Source organism: Manis javanica, chromosome X, assembly GCF_040802235.1.
Source record: "Manis javanica isolate MJ-LG chromosome X, MJ_LKY, whole genome shotgun sequence".
NCBI classification, from domain to species: domain Eukaryota; kingdom Metazoa; phylum Chordata; class Mammalia; order Pholidota; family Manidae; genus Manis; species Manis javanica.
Window position 1 is genome coordinate 106584787 of NC_133174.1, and position 13253 is coordinate 106598039.

Below are 13253 nucleotides of genomic sequence, written 5' to 3' on the forward strand. Positions count from 1 at the left end.
TAGCAGTTTTGGTAGCTATATTAGTGGTATTAGCAGTAGCAGCAATTTACTCATCTCTGTGTACTAGGTACTAGATGTTCTACATTGCATTATCTCATTGAATCTTTACAACAACGCTATGAGGTGGGTATTATTATCCCCATTTTATAGAAGAGGAAACTGAGGTCCAAAAGAACTAAGTGACTTTCCTGCAGGCACACGGTAGTAAGGGGCAGAACTAGGGGTGGAACCAGGTCTCTCTGAGTTCAAAGCCTGGCCCTGCTGGTCTGCCACTCCTATTTAGGGGGTTCCAGCAGCAGATGAGGCGAACACTCTAAAACCTGGGGTGGACTGGTCATGCCAGGCCAGATTATAAGAGGCACTTCAATTCTGGGGAACCTCCAGCAAAAGTTTTTGGTTTGTTTAATCTGAATGCTGATCTCACAACCAATCCTTCTTCTCCATTCTCTTCTAGGACTGCATGCCAAGAATGTTCTTCAGTGGCAAAACACAGGACTTAATCAGGAGCTCAGCCCCAAGACACCCACTGTCCCCCGACGTGCTTGGCCATCCAGGTGAAGTGGCCGTCCCTTCATCCTCTTTCAGCTGCTCTCAGAGTATCATCTCAGCTATCCAGATCTCTTCCCACTCTGCTGACTGTCCCTGAAATAGGGACACAGGAAAGGGGGAAAGAGGAGGATCCAGATATGGAAGGTGGGCGAGGGGTGGAGGTGGGAAATGTTTCATCAGTCCTAGTGGTGAAAGATCATGAGGATCACTGGGCATGCAACATGGGGTATTCGGTGGGCAATGAAGTTCTGAAAACTCTGCCCTAAGACTAGAGTGTCTTTGATCTCTGCTTGTTGGCTTTCTAGGTGGACCATCTGGGCCCAATTCATTCCCACTCAGGGACCCAAGACATGTTGGGAGCCTCAAATTCACCCCCAAACACTTTCTGGGCAACCGTTGCCCCTCCTGCAGAGACCCCAACGCTTTGGCCAGATCACACAAAAGACCTAAGGGGCCTCGATGGCAGAGGGCTAGACTAAGGGAGGAGGTGAGAAAGCAACCATGTTGTAAGCCTTCTCCGCATCATGGGCTCTCAGCTGAAAGTGATGGAGGAGAGCGTGTGAAGTGGGAGGGGCTTCCCTAGACTCAGAAGGAAATGAGAAAAAAACCCAAGAGAATAAAGGCATAAAAAATGTCAGTATTCCTTTTGGGTTTGTTATTTTTACCTCTAAAAGACATTGTTAGAATGTCAGGGTCACTTGTTTCCCCTCTTCCTTAAAGTGCTGTCATTTTATTCCTCCCTGCTCTGAAACACACAGCCCCTGCGCCAAGGCAGCTTCAGAGGGCTCCCGAGACCTCCCACAGCACACTCCTTTGCAGCTGGCAGCAAAGTCTGTTGTGAGAAGCACAGGCAAGGATACCATTTCTGAGTGCTCCCAGGCAGACTTCATTTGCTTCTCACAACAGCCTCCTTATGTGGTGGTTATTATTGGGGGAATTGACATACGGAAAGGTCAAACAAATTCCTGGACCCCTAAATCCCACACCTAAATCTTCCTAGGGAGCAGTGAGGACCTCATGCTTTAGCCACCAGCCTCTCCCAGCCACCCAGGGTGGCCTGTGTTCTGCCTCCTGGCTAAATGGCATCTGCTGGAAGTCAGCCAAGCATGAAGGGCAGGAAACCATGGGGCTCTGGCCCTTTCTGCTACTCTGGAGAGACTGATGGCTATGACAACCAGAACAGAGTCAAGCAGAGCAGGGAAGAGGTAAACCCTCCCACAAGTCACACTTCCAGGGGTGATACTTTGTATGTGATTGCCCAAGGAGACCCCACTGGTGCAGACAGTTCTGCTGCTGAAATGCAGACAGTCCCCTAAGGGGAGTACCTCAGATTCTCACCCAGGAGACCTCTGATAGGTGCCCATGGATGTCAGATGTCCCAGTCTCAGAAAACTCCAAGAGATAGTCTCAAGCCTCCTCTTGGGAGTCTATTCCCAGATTCACTTCCTATCCTGTCTTGTGTCTACCACCTTAAATTCCTCAGTCCATTTTATAGCACTTGATCACCCAACTGGCATGAATTATTTTATTCCAGTTCCACTACATCCATTACACTTGGGAAGGTAGATGACTGTTCCCTTCAGCCTGATGAAATAGAGACTCTCAGGACGTTTTATTCCTCTTCTGATAGTAACCGGACTGGGCACGGCTTCCTCCCAGGGTGGACAGTGCTTCCCAGTCATGCTGTGGGTTATGTTCACCCTCATTTCAGGCTCCTAGTGGAGACTGAGCAATAGCACTGCCTGATCCTTTCCCATGTTAGCCCTTGGTGATTCCCTCAAAAGGATGTGCTAACAACAGAAATGGCACTGCTGCCTCAGGAAAAGGGATGGGCTTATGCCTGTGGGTGTCCCTGTGACTCTGCCTGTCACCCATGTGCTCTCACTGGTTCAAATACCCTTGTGGAAGCCAAACCCAAGACTTCACAGATGATCAACCAACTGAGCTGAGTTGAGTAACTGGGCTTATTCTCCAGTCCCTGGCCATGGTTTGGACCATTCAAAACACATTCAGTTTGAACAACACAGCAATTTTTCATATTAACTACAACTCGGAGAGCTATCAGCACATGGTTTGAAAGTAGCATGCAACAAGACCTCTCACTCCCTTCTCCTGCCCCCTCAGACAGAAATAAGGTTTTTCAGAGCCACCATAAGCTAGGGGGGAGGCTGAGACCTCATGCCTCTCATTTCTGCCTCAAAAGGATGACTGTATGGTCTTCACTTAGGCAAGAAGCTTCTTCTACTTCTTCCAATCCAGTTCCCATGACAATTGGCTGGGGAGGCTGAGGCTGTGGGGCTGGAGTCAAATCCAGATTTGAAAGGCCAGCATCCATTCCTCCTGGCACCCAAGTGCAGTCTCTGATCATACGGGTTCATACACCACAGCTTGTCCAGAGTGCCTGGGGACTTTTCCCACAGGTGTCCTGGTGGCCAAAAGGCTGAGCAATCCTGTATGTATATTTTATAGAGCAACTCCCCTCCCTTTCCCCTTGGCTGTAACACATAGCATTCACATGCATGCCCTACTCCTGCAGACATGCCCAGTTTCAGGCACACTGGCTGTGAGCCACCCCTCTTTCCCACTCAAAAAAGCATGATGGAATGTCAGGGAATGTGTACTGAGTGATATTATTGGGAATGACCCTACCTCCTCCACTCAAGTTTAGTTTTTCCAAGTGAAACACTAGCAAACACTGGACTATTTAAGAAAGGACCCAAAACCCCTTCACAACCAAAAGAGAATGGTTGAGAACTGGTGGTTCATGGCATGGGAAGTTTCCAACCTTGAGGCAGAACCTGGACTGGGTGCAAGCAGGAAGACACAGCTAAGCTGAGAGCAGAGCCCATAATGACTGTTCCTCCTGATCCACAATGTAGTAAGATAAAGTTTTGTGTGACACCTTCAGATTGCTGAGAATACTTAGCTCTTATCTATTCTTAGCAAAGCAAACCACAAGCCTGAAAGCTGCCTGGTGACTTACAGAATCCAGGCTTGAAGGTATCTAAGAGGACCAATGTTCTCAGGTGACTAGGCACTTCTACTTACCAGTGCCAGTGACTCAGGATGACGCTTCTCCCTAGCATCCCATTTTTCTGCAGGCTAGGTATGCTTTCAGATTTTCCATCACAACAGAGCCTGGTTTCCATCAAAATGCCCTGACTGCACAACCTTCTTCTTTCCCCTTTCTTAAAGCTCATGACTGGTCAGTCAGGATATAACTCCACCTACCACAATCCACATAGGCTTACTCTTGGGCCAGATTTGTCAAAGATGATGAGAGACATCTAAGAACAAACATATCTTGGGCATATGGATGGGCAGGAAGTCAGGCGAGACAATGACTTGTTGCTCCACTATGCTAATTTGTTGGCCAATTCACAGGAGGTGGCAGCCGATGCTGTAATGATAACTTAGGGCAGCAGCAACAGGGAAATTTTCTAAAAATGGCTTTTATTACAAGGCTTTCCTGAATTTGGCTATATCCAGGCATTATGTCATTAGGAAAAACTGATGCCTCTCAGTAGAGAAAAAGAAATCTGTTCCCAAAGCCGAGGCTCTCGGAAAGCTATTAAGCAGTCCCCTTGAAATCACAACATTGAAGATTTCACAGCAACAGCATCAACACATTAGAAAGAAGCATGAGGCGCTGTTTGACTCTCTGCCTTTTTCATTACTCATTCCTCTAGTAGAGGGGAAGTGGGGGAGGAGAGGAAAGATGCAAGTCAGGTTTTTTTTTTATTCATTCACACTTAATAAAGCAAAGCGTAATCCTGAAACTTAAAAATAACATTTCTTTAGTCACCAGAAAAATTGGAGGCTATATGTCATTTTTCCTCTCAGAGGCAGAGGGCTTCATTATCTGAGTGCAGATAGAATATCCCTGAGTCTCCAAGGCCAGCAGACTTTTTTGCTGCAATTGTCACAGCATTGTTTTGGTCAGAGACAAAGACTATTTGCCTTCCCAACAGTCCCATGGGGGCTAAGTGGCCTAGACCAGAGCAGCATCAAAGAGCAGGGTGCAAGGAGAGGTCTGAATCCCCTGCTGCCGACTCTTCCTGGAGCTAGCATTTTCCTCTCTCAGTCTCTGGCTATTAATCTCTGCAGTTCTGAGGCTTTGAAGCAGCCACCTCTGTGGGAGAAGAGCCGTTTTGGTTCTGGATTCTTTCTCAGAAGTACCTGAGGCTCAGTTAATCAAAAGTTGACCAAAGTATAAGATGGATGGTGATGTCTGACTGCTATTTTGTAAACTAATAGTAGTAAAAATAAAGAGCAAATGATCAGAAAGTTGACCAGTGTGTTTCCACTTACGTTCATGGTTCCGTTGATCTCTGTCACTGACTCGTCATCTGTAGGGAACTGGTAGATCTGGACCCCATTGCTGACAAGCTCGCTGGTGATTTTGATTTTAAACTTTGTTAGTTCACTCTTAGAAATGGCATCTGATTTGGCAATGATGGGGATGATGTTCACCTAGGGAAGGGAAGAGCAAATTCTTGGTAGTTTGCAATCAATAGCAGTGTGAACTTGGACTTCCATTAGCTGCCAGACAGAGCAGCTCAATCGTGGTCCAGCACTGGCCACCTCTGTAGCCAAGTAATAATATAATAAACAACAGCTCACTATGTGCTGGGCACTGAACTAAGTGTTTTACATGGCTCAACACAACTAATCCTGACAATAACCATGGTGGGAGGTATTATTACCACTATTTTACCAATAAGAAATTGAAGCACAAAAAGTCTAAGTAACTTGCCCAATGCCACAGAGCAGGTAAGTAGCAGAGCTGGGATCCAGATCCAAGTTTAGTCTTATTCCTAAATCCAGTCTTAACCATGAGCTGTCTACCAGCTCAGATCCAAATTGATGAGCTGTGTGATACCTTAATATCAAGGTTACTGCTTTTGAGTGATTAGAAGCAGAAAATTGACAGTTGGGAATCTGTGATTGACAAGGGGAGAAGTGGCCACTCTTTGCCAACAGCCAACTGTCCAACCCATCTGATCAATACAGGCTAGCCCCAGCCGGTGTGACAGGGACCCACATGGGCAATGACAGGGAGGGAAGGCAGGGCAGAGCTCAGTGGAGAGGCACCCCAGACCCTCTGTCAGAAAATACTGATGAACCAACCTGGCTAGATGAAGAAGACCCTCCCAGTTATCAACCTGATTGGAGACTCATGCAAAAAGAGTCATAGTGCCTGAGTCTCACAATTAATTCTGCATAAAGAAAGCAGGTATAGTGCCCGATTTCAGACAGTAGGAGAAAAGGCCTAATACCCTCCCAAAGTTCAATCCACCTGAACCCTGATCCTTGAAATTCTTCCAAGAAGAGACAAGACTTTTACCATCAGAAGGTAAAGAAACTTGAAATGCACAGGCCTTAGTGAGACAGAGCACACCGAAGGTTCACACAGAGACCACAGCTGTTCCTGCCAGCACACTCCAATCAGGTGGCATGGATGGTGGTCTGGCCCTGAATGGAGCTCTAGATTTGGAAGAGAAACTCTGCCCCCTTTGCACTTTGCCTAGGAGTACCTCTAAGGCTGACATGGCAGCTTCAGGTGCTAGCTTACAGAAAGGTTGAACCTTAGGGGCACCTCCCTTGAAGTTGTTGCGGGTAGGGAGTCAAAAAGCAGGCAGAGCCAATTCTCCTTGTAGTTTTTCACCCTGTCCCAGGTGCACTATAAATATATGCCAAAGGTGCTTACTTAACTTGGCCCACCCACCAGGCCTCCAGCCACATGCTCTCTGCTACTCTATACAGGGCATGCATGGCATGGTGACATTTCCAGAGCAGCCCATTACTCATGGGCAGTGAGCTCATTGCTGCGAAATATGAAAAACTGCTCCTATCTTGACTGTAGCTGAAATTCAGCTCTTACAGTCAATGTGCTACTAACTAACTATATATAAATTAGATTTTTTTTGGTAAAATAAAATACCCTGGAATCAGAGAAAGCTTGCTCTGAATCCCAGACCCAACCCCATGGTTGTCTGACCTTGAGCAAGCTACTTGACTCTCTGTGCCTCAGTTTCCTCATATGTAAAATGGGAATAAAAATAGTATCCAAAACACTGGACTATTGTGAGGATGAAATAAAATAATACATATAAAGTACTCATCAGAGTGCCAGACACATAGGGAATGTTAGGGGAAAAAGGTACTTAGCAATTAGGCTTTTTCAAGATGCCTGTGGTCAGTTTCTTTGTACAGAAAGTAATCCTTTATATGAAGAATTATCTAATTTATATCTGGTGTGGGGCTTGCATTTTTCAGTTTCTTTTAAAACAGGATATACCTGATTCCCACAGCCATCTTGCTTGGACCAGAGGCCATAAAACATGGAGCTACACATCTGGGTTCAAATCTAGGCTCTGCCAGGGGGCAAGTCACTTAACCCAGAGCCTCAGTTTTCTACGCTATAAAATGGAAGACAATGCCAGTGTTGGCCTTACCTGTTGGGAGGATTGAGTGTGATACTCCATGAGGTATTGCACAATGGTGGCATATAATGAGGGTTTAAAAAATGTTAGCTGCTATATAAAAATTATTATTGATAATAATAACTTTCAAAGTCAAGTTTGCATGTTTGACTGAGGCCAGTTCACACTGGGACAAAAAAACCACCTTTCCATTGCTGAAGCCTGAGCCCCCAGACCCAGACAGCAATCTTGCTCACATCCACCCTTATTCCCAGAAAGGATTGGAGCAGAAAGACAGCTCTGGGCACCCCCATGCCCAGTGCTGGGAAAACGAATCCCAAAGCTTATGATGCAGGTGCTGGATCAGTACCACCATCTTTATGGGGGGGGGCAATGAATTGAGAAGAGGATGAGGAGGCCACAGAACCTCTTCTTGGACCTGGCATCTGTGTTGCACAAGAGACCAGAGAGAGTGAGTCCAGCTTGCCCAGCCTCCCACCTGCCCTCGCCCCTGCCTCTGTACCTTACTGTCCAGCTTCTTCATCGTCACTAGGTCCAGTGACTTTAGGGAGTGACCCGTGGGGGCGATGAAGTACAGGCAGGCGTGGATGCGGGAGTCATGGTAGGTGTGCAGGACCCTACGGATCTTCAGTTCTTCCTGCAGGTAGGCCTCAAACTGGGCATCGATGAATTCCACAACGGGCTTGTAGCTAAAAGGGGAGAACAGGAAAGTGGTCGGACCACTTCAAAAACTGGATTTTGATACAGTCCTTTTAGGACTTTAAAATACCTTGGTAATCTGACTCTCCCCCACTGACCACCTCCGTAGTCCACCCCCCCCATGAGCCAAACTTATGCCCATTGGGGCCCCTTCACTCTGGAAGGCCCATTTCTCTCTTCTCATCCCCATTCTGACCTCCCAGACCTCAGGGCTTGGTTGAGTGCCCACCTCCTCCCATAGGGCCTTCCTCACTTATGCTGGCAATAGCTCCTGTGACCCAGGAGCAAAAAATATAATTATGCTACTGAATCACTTACTGTTGCTTCACAAGGATTAGTGTTCCCTCAAGTAGACTGCCTCCTTCTGAGGAGGAGGGATCTCAAAGTGTCCTTCTCTGTCCCGTGTGGTGCTCTGATGTACTGTGGAGCCCACAGGCCGTATCTGTGGATGAGCCTATTGTGCTCCAGGCTGGGCCCACGTCTTTGCTTCCTGTGTCTTCCCTCCAGTGCCTAGTATGGAAGTAGCCAGGACCTCTCCTTGACCCACTGCTGGGGAATTCTGTCAGAATTTTCTGGGTTCTGCCCAGTCTTGTTGGGTCTACTGGTGCCCCCCACTTGGCTTGCCTAAGGTCCCAGCAGTTTTCTGGTTCCCATTACCTCCAAGGCTGTGACTTGAAAATCTAAGTATTCGGACAAAATCAGGTAAAAATAATCCCTCCTCCCATCCTCCACACGTGTACCCACACAACCCAGCTCACTGAGTCTCCATGCCCAGCTTCCCTTTGTGGCCCCAAGTCCTGACAGGCATCATAAACAAAAGTCAGTCCTTTGCTCCTCCCTGTCCTGGGAAGCCTCCCCCTTCTCTCCAGGACCATTCCAGCTACCCCTGCAACCTCTTTCTGCTCTAACTAGGTCAACTTAGCTTCAGCCCTGCCTCTGTACTCATCTCCCAGTTTGACCCCTGTCTCTCCAGTGGGCTTCCTCCCTTCAAGCTAGAGTTTGCAGGTACCACTGCCAGAAGGGAACATGATTAGAGGAGAAGCAGGGCTCAGCCAATGCCTCCCACCTGCAGCAGCCCCAACCTGAGCCTTTTGGAAAGCTCCCCCTAGCAGAGAAGGAAAAAGAGCTTTTAAAAAAAGAATCACAGAATCCTAGAGTCAAGGCGCTACATACAGAGGAGAGATCCAGGTGCAGGGTTATCTTTGGAGCCCCAGGGAAAAGTCTAAAATTACAGTCCTTTCTTTTTTCCTTTAATCCCTTTGAGGCAAACATTGTTCTGCAGGGTAATAGCATCTAAGAATCTCTTGGTTACAGAGGTACTTAGAAGGTTCCTCAAGAATTAGGAGTGAGGGTGGGCACGCATCCCTTAGGCTTATCTGATTAAGTTTTGGATGACTGGCTTATTTGAGTTGTCTAAGTATGGTGCTGCTTCATTTTTTTTCATTACAAAACTTTTTTCACTTTTTGTTGTTGTTGTTTTGCAAAAGGAATCAAAAGATGAAAGAGAAGAGTGCATTTTTAGCTCCCCCCCAAAATCTCTGGTGCTACCCTGGGCTTAGCTGTCTGCTACTTAGGGTCTCTGAAGAGGTACATGGATCAGACAAGCCAAACCAACCAATCCACCAACAGGATTTAGTCTAGACTAGTCCTAGATGGGTGAGTCATCTTGGTCTCATTAAGCTTTGTATTCTCAGTGGTATGTGAGTGGTATCTGAATACAGAGCAAGGGTTCCACCCCTACTTCCCACAGTGGCCATCTCCCCCACTCCACTCTTGCTGTGCTCACTGGACTCCAGGCCACAGTAAACAAAATCCCATACTCCCATAGGCAACCTCCCATCAAAATGCTTCCTTCCTCTAAGTGATAACTGACTCCCCTTCAAAGCCACTGCTCCCTTGCACCCTTCTCAACTGGAAATTTCTCCCTCTTTCACACCCAAGTTCACAGAGGGGCGGAAAGAGAAGTTTTCTTCTAGCTGATTATCTCCTGGTTTACTTCATCTCTATCTCCTACAAACTCCAGCTCCAACACTCTGTATCCCTTCCCTCCTCATCACTACTGTTTATCTTTTACTTTTCAGGACAGGAGTTCTTCACCCGGGATCTACAGACCTCCAAGGAGTCTATGGATAGAATTTATTGATTCCATGAACTTGGATAGGGAAAAAGCACATCTTTCTCATGAAGCTCCAACTGCACTCTAGCAGTTTCTTTAGGTCCAAACACAGATACCAATTTACAGTAATTTTTAGTACCTGTGATTTCATAATCAATAGAAATCACCAATATTTTTGTTTCCTGCCACAGTTTTTATAAATATCTCAAAACACCATTTATATTTACTGCAACTTCTAGATTATGATAGTTATTAGAACTGCATATAGGCACTATTATTTCAGGAATTAATGGATTATGAAATCACAATTGTAAAATATTTTGGTAACTATATTTTTAGTGTAACTGGTGTATTTCAGGCATTTTAAAACATTATTCTGAGAATGAGCCCAGGGGCCTCACTAGATTGCTCGAGGGCCAAAGGCACAAAACAACCCCTGGACTAGACATTACTTTTTATTCATTTCCAATAGTGAAGACAATAAATAGGATAATGGAATAAAAAGTGACTGAGGGTTTAGCTACTTTAAATACATTGATCAGAGAGGGCTTCTCTGAGGATGTGTCATTTGAGCTGCAAGCATGAGAATGAGAGAACCACGGAGAATCTGGGAGAACAATCCAGGCAGAATAACAACAAAGGTAATGGTCCTGAGGCAGAAATGAGCTTGACAAGTTTGAGCAATAGGAAGAAGAGAGCTGGGAGTTACGGAATGAAGAACAATAAACTACTCACAATGGTCCAAAGGTAGAAACGATCTGTCAACAGAAGTCTAGTAAGCAAAACGGAATAGCCGTGCAATGGCTGCCACTCAGGGGCCCACTGCTCTGGGGTCAGGGTTTTCTGCTCAAAGGCACGGAAGTACAGGAGCTCTTCCACTAGGCACGCATTCACCAGCTGGTGTCACTGAAGCAGCGGCTTCCCCTTGAACTTGTACGACACCAGCAGGACTTGGAAGCTGGACTCAAAACGTTGGGAGTTGTGTCCTGCACTTCCACGTGCTCTGCCTCCAGGTCCCACTGCAGCTTGTCCCATGGGTACTTGGCACTGCGTTCCACTGTGGCAGCCCAGCCGGGATGGAACCCCAGCCACCTCAGTGAGTACTCTTTAATTGTCATCTTTCTTCTTAACATTGAAAAGTCTCTTCTTGAAACACTATCCTCTGACGTCACTGCCACCATTATCTTGGTCTCATTAAGCTTTGTATTCTCAGTGGTATGTGAGTGGTATCTGAATACAGAGCAAGGGTTCCACCCCTACTTCCCACAGTGGCCATCTCCCCCACTCCACTCTGCTGTGCTCACTGGACTCCAGGACCTCTGTAACTTCTTTCTCACTCTCCTTATCTTAAATTCTTGGCCTGTCTCTGAGGTTCCATCCCAGCCCATCTTTTGTTGACATCTGCACATTACATGCACATTATCCCTGGTAGTTGCCCTCATTCCCATGGCCTCAGTCACCACCATCTTCCTATCACACTTCCTAGACACTCAGAAGTCATTCTGGTCTCCTCTCTCATCCAAATGCCACTCCTTTGTGCCAACACAGCCACCAGAGGCTCTCCCGCTGGAAACCCACAAGACCTGGTCACTGATGCTGTACTCGAACACAACCATCCCAGCAGGTCTACTGCGACAATGCCCCAAGTGACAGCAGCAAATTTACTCTATCACCATCCTTCCAGTCAGCTTGCCTTCCCTCTACACTCATCCCTATTCTGCTGTATCGTGCATGGCCTCATCCTCCTGTAGCTCTCCTGCAAATCCACTTTCACTGTGCCCTTTGAAACCCCTGAACCATGATAAACAAAACTGCCTACATCTTTGCCCCTCAGAGTGTGGTCCTGGGACAAGCAGCACTGCCACCACCTGAGAGCTTGCTAGAAATGCAGACTCTCTCTAGTCCTCAACACAAGCCACACCTACAGGATCAGAAGCTGTATTTTATCCATGGCTTGTATGCAGTACTGAAGTTTGGGAAGTGCGGCCTACCATCTTCCTCTCCATAGAACTTGCCGACCTCTTCGCCCTCATGGAAACCTAATTCTCCCCTGAGGACACCATCACGGGCAGCCCTCTTCAGTGTAGGCTGCTCATTCTCCCACAGCCTGTGCACCTTGAGGCCAGTGGGATGGGCATTCATGTGGATCCTCAGTGCCACTTCTAGACTAATACTCCTCTACTTCTGTGTAAAACCCTTTCTTCAGGTGAGACCTATTTTAGCTTCTGGTGGCGCCTTACCCACAGTCTCTCCCCAGTCCGGGCAACTGCAATATGCTTGTGCATAACCCAGCAACCTTCACCAACCTTTTCCCTTGACTGCCTCAACTTCACAACCTTTACTCCCTCTGCTTCGGCCACCTATGCAGTTACCATTAGCCAGACCAGCTTCACCCAAGACATCTTCCTCTAACACTCCATTCTCTGATGACAACCTCACATCTTTCCAGCTCTCTTAAGCATCCGATCCTCCTAGAACTCATCTTTCCCCTCTTAGAGTCCTCTGGCGCTTTGACCTCTCCATTATCTCACATGGTATCAACCCCTTCCTGGCCTCATCTCCTTCTAGGCCCAGGCTGGACTCCACAGTTGATTACCTGAGACACTCTTTCATCAACACCCTTTCCACTGCACCCTTGTTTTCCACCCTACTCACCTAGCAAAATGGCTGTGTTGAATACATTTCAGGATCTGCTCTCTCTGCTCCTACACCACGGCTGCTGATATTGGCTACAGGCAAGCACAAAACTCTTAAGCTTTGACCCCTAAATTCATGGTCTCCAAACCAAGATGGGTTTTTAGAGCACCGTGATGCTCCCTTTACTCAAGCCATCTGAATACCTACTCTATGCCAGTTGGCTAACTTGTACTAATCCTGTAAGACTACAAGATTGTCTCCCTTCCCATCGCCTCCACTGACCATTCTCAACTTTCACCCCTTCCTCAAGCTCCAAAACATATTCATCACCCCTTCATTCTCACAAGCCTTACCTTCTACTTTACCAGCAAACTTGAGGCCACTGGGCTGACACTGCCCCAACTTCAGGCCTCACACGCTAAAAATGAAGCAACCCTTCCTGTCGCCTCTCATCTCTTGAGGATGAAGTTTCCCTCATCTTGTCCAAGGCCCATCACCTTTTGTGCACTGAATCTCATTCCTGTCGGGCTCTGATAATCTTCTTCAACTACCAGTTGCTCGCCTCCTACTGGCTACTTCCCCTCAATCTATAAACATGCTAAGTCTTCCCTCCTCTTCAAAGAAGAGCTTTCCTCAACCGGATCCTCCTCAGCCACACATTTCTCCCCTACTGCCCACTGTCGTTTCTTCTCTTAGCAGTCACATTTGTTTTCTGCACCTAACACAGGTCCTAGTCTATAGCAGGTACTTAATAAATACTTGATGGATTGATAGAGGTTTTTTTTTTTAAAGAATAATCTACTCTT

General features: G+C 46.9%; 1 protein-coding gene across 6 annotated transcripts in view; it reads right to left on the minus strand.

Annotated features, from left to right (window-relative positions):
- The window catches only part of SEPTIN6 (septin 6), a 70111-nt gene that overhangs the window by 26350 nt on the left and 30508 nt on the right, over positions 1-13253 (minus strand). For all 6 annotated transcript variants that reach the window (XR_012127271.1, XM_073227396.1, XM_037016915.2 and 3 more), the window contains exons 4-5: positions 7498-7684; positions 4861-5022 (exon numbers count right to left, since the gene is read on the minus strand). Coding sequence is in view for 5 of the 6 variants with exons in the window: in XM_073227396.1 (XP_073083497.1) it covers positions 4861-5022; positions 7498-7684 (349 nt within the window). In the remaining variant the exon portion in view is untranslated. The remainder of the gene's footprint in view (positions 1-4860; positions 5023-7497; positions 7685-13253) is intronic.